This window comes from Salvelinus sp. IW2-2015, unplaced genomic scaffold, assembly GCF_002910315.2.
Source record: "Salvelinus sp. IW2-2015 unplaced genomic scaffold, ASM291031v2 Un_scaffold2173, whole genome shotgun sequence".
In the NCBI taxonomy this organism is placed as follows: Eukaryota; Metazoa; Chordata; class Actinopteri; order Salmoniformes; family Salmonidae; genus Salvelinus; species Salvelinus sp. IW2-2015.
This window is the reverse complement of record NW_019943504.1, coordinates 257405-261041: the sequence shown is the minus strand read 5'-3', so window position 1 is coordinate 261041 and position 3637 is coordinate 257405. Positions and strand designations below refer to the sequence as shown.

At 43.6% G+C, this 3637-nt stretch overlaps 1 protein-coding gene across 3 annotated transcripts in view; it reads right to left on the bottom strand.

Annotated features, from left to right (window-relative positions):
* Positions 1 to 2191: 2191 nt before the first annotated feature.
* LOC112073173 (uncharacterized) overlaps positions 2192 to 3637 on the bottom strand; it is a 7159-nt gene continuing 5713 nt past the window's right edge. Inside the window, exons 4-5 of one of the 3 annotated variants that reach the window (XM_070440056.1) lie at positions 3288 to 3372; positions 2465 to 2564 (exon numbers count right to left, since the gene is read on the bottom strand). In XM_070440056.1, coding sequence (XP_070296157.1) covers positions 2532 to 2564; positions 3288 to 3372 — 118 coding nt within the window. In that variant the 3' untranslated portion in view covers positions 2465 to 2531. Of the gene's footprint in view, positions 3373 to 3637 lie in introns of all 3 variants that reach the window. The other 2 variants (XR_011476481.1, XR_011476480.1) reach the window with 2 other exon arrangements.

Below are 3637 nucleotides of genomic sequence, written 5' to 3'. Positions count from 1 at the left end.
TCGCTGATGTAGAGCTCTGTGTAGATCTTATTGAGAAAGTGTTGGGTTTCCTTGTTTAGCGATCCCCTCAAATACACATTGAAACTTCTTCTTTAGATTAGATTTGAGTTCACGTTGGCAAATCACAGCAAGCTCATCTGAATGAAGAAATAACACAGAGGATATTAATATTACTGTCTGTTGTAATGCCTACAGTATTGTAGGACTGTTATAAAGTTTAAAATTATAATAATGTATTCTCTCAACTGACAGTATAAATGTGTTATTGTTTTCATAATGCATTACAGACTGGTTGACTGATTATATTATTATGATGGTATATTAATGCTGTCTCTCTCTCTATATAATTAATCACAACACATCCCTGCTGCTACTTGATGAGGTCACTAGGTGTGTGTTAAGGCTGCTACAATATCATTGAGTTACACAGCTGTCACGTTCCTGACCTGTTTTCCCTTGTTTTTGTATTTGTTTAGTATGGTCAGGGCGTGAGTTGGGGTGGGCATTCTATGTTATGTGTTTCTATGTTGGGTTCAGGTCTGTTTACATCGTTTGTTGTTGAGTTTATTAAGTGTTTTTCGTCTTCGTTATTATTATTTAAATAAATCATTATGTCTTCATACCTCGCTGCATATTGGTCGATCCTTGCTCCTGCATATTGTCCGTCTGCCAACGCCGCCTGCGCTGCCCGTCTGTCCTGAGCCTTCAAAGCCGCCCGTCTGTCCTGACCTTCAAAGCCGCCCGTCTGTCCTGTAGCCGCTAGAGCGCCGCCAGACAGGAGCAGCCAGAGCCGCCCGCCAGACAGGAGCAGCCAGAGCGCCCGCCAGCCATGACCAGCCAGAGCCGTCAGCCAGCCATGACCAGCCAGAGCCGTCAGCCAGCCATGACCAGCCAGAGCCGTCAGCCAGCCATGAACAGCCAGAGCCGTCAGCCAGCCATGACCAGCCAGAGCGTCAGCCAGCCATGACCAGCCAGCCGTCAGCCAGACCGGACTGCCCTCAGTCTGGAGCTGCCCCTCAGTCCGGAGCTGCCCTCAGTCCGGAGCTGCCCCTCAGTCCGGTGCTGCCCCTCAGTCCGGTGCTGCCCTCAGTCATGTGCTGCCCCTCAGTCACGTGCTGCCTCAGTCCGTGCTGCCCTCAGTCCGGGCTGCCCCTTAGTCCGGTGGGGTTAATATGGAGGGTGGCCGTTAGGAGGAGGCCACGGAAGAGGGGATTAACTATGGTGGGTGGGGACCACATCCAGAGCCAGAGCGCCACCGTGGACAGATGCCCACCCAGACCCTCCCCTAGATTTGTAGGTGGTGCGCCCGGAGTTCGCACCTTGAGGGGGGGGGGTTCTGTCACGTTCCTGACCTGTTTTCCCTTGTTTTTGTATTTGTTTAGTATGGTCAGGGCGTGAGTTGGGGTGGGCATTCTATGTTATGTGTTTCTATGTTGGGTTCAATGTATTAGCCTGATATGGTTCTCAATTAGGGGCAGGTGTTTTACGTTCCTCTGATTGAGACCATATTAAGGTAGGCTGTTCTCACTGTTTGTTTGTGGGTGATTGTTCCTGTGTTAGTGTTTATGCCACACGGACTGTTTCGTTTGTGAGTTTGTTCCTGTTCGTGCGTTCTTCGTTGTCTGTAAGTTCTCATGTTCAGGTCTGTTTACGTCGTTTGTTGTTTTGTAGTTTATTAAGTGTTTTCGTCTTCGTTATTATTATTTAAATAAATCATTATGTCTTCATACCTCGCTGCATATTGGTCCGATCCTTGCCTCTCTTCAGACGAGGAGGAGAACGAACGTTACACAGCTACTTTAGCTGTACTTTAGCTACAGCTTTTAAATGTTCTAAATCATAATTCAACATGAGGCAGACAGATCTTACTTTTCTCCAGTGTGTCAGCAAGCTCCTTCTGGTTCATTTTCCTCAGGACGTGCAGTGTGATCTTCAGAGCCCCATCTTTGGCACTGCTCTCCTGCTTCTCATCTTCAGCATCCACCACTTCCTTATCCTGCTTCTGACTCTCAAAGCCTTCTGGGAGTTCTGGACTAAGAATCCTCTTGAACATCTTCAGCTCGTTTCTACAAATGTCATAATATTCTTCTCAAGCAACTGAAATAAATAAAGTAAATAAGTTGAGAAAGAGAAAATGCTTTTTCATAAACAAATTAGCTGCTTTTTCAAGCGAAGGCCTTTTAATCTTATGGATATGTGGGACGGTAGCGTCCCACCTGGCCAACATCCGGTGAAATTGCAGTGATTCAAAAATACTAAATTCAAGTATTTAACTTTCATGAAAATATACGTGTAATACGTAAAAATTAGGCTTATTTTCTTGTTAATCCAGCCGCTGTGTCAGATTTCAAAAAGGCTTTACGGCAGAATCTCACCATGCGATTATCTGAGGACAGTGCCCTGCATACAAATGCATGACAAATCATTTTTCAACCAGGCAGTTGCAACACGAAAGTCAGAAATAACGATATAATATATTCCTTACCTTTGAAGATCTTCTTCTGTTGGCACTCCAAAAGGTCCCAGTTACATTACAAATGGTCCTTTTGTTCGATAAAGTCCTTCTTAATATCCATAAAAACTCAGTTTAGCTGGCGCACTTCAGTCAATAATCCACCAGTTTCCCTCCATCAAAATGCATACAAAATGATTCCCAAACGTTACCAATAAACTTATCCAAACAAGTCAAACAACGTTTATAATCAAACCTTAGGTACCCTAATACGTAAATAAACGATCAAATTTAAGACGGAAAATCGTTATTGTCTTTATCGGACAAAAACAAAAAGAACACGCTCTCTTCCATGCGCATGGAAACACTACAGCCAAAATGGGAGCCACTTAGAAAAACTACAACTTCTACCTAATTTTTGCAAAAACCAGCTTGAAACTCTTTCTAAAGACTGTTGACATCTAGTGGAAGCTCTAGGAACTGCAATCGGGGAGGATTTCACCTTATAATAAAATTGACAGACATTGAAAACAGTGGTAGGATGAATTTGTTTTGAGGGGGGTGGTTTGTCCTCAGGGTTTCGCCTGCCATTTCAGTTCTGTTATACTCACAGACATTATTTGAACAGTTTTAGAAACTTTAGAGTGTTTTGTATCCAAATCTATATGCATATCCTAGCTTCTGGGCTTGAGTAGCAGGCAGTTTAAAATGGGCACGCTATTCACCCAGACATGAAAATACTGCCCCCTACCCCAGAGAGGTTAATGAATGATTGACAGATTGACAGATTAACTTGAGGTAAACAAAAACAAATGTGCATAAAAGGACCACATACACTGAATATGGAGGCCAGGACTGCTTGACGACTCTGGGAAGACTGACCACTGAGAATCTCTGACTCTGATCTCTCCTGTTGGTTTCTGTGGACAAAACATGAGATTACATCTTCTCATCCAGGGAGTGCATACACACAAACACACACACACACACACACACACGGAGGGAATGTTGTGTTTGTTTAATATTGTTTTAGGACTATGAAAATAGACAAAAGGATTAGCTATGGATTATGAAAACAACCAAAATAAATGGGAAAATGGGAGAGAAATGACTAGAGACAGTGTTGTTTAACTCACTGACCATGACCCATGAGTTCTTCTTACCTTTGTTCAGTAGAAAAGTCTC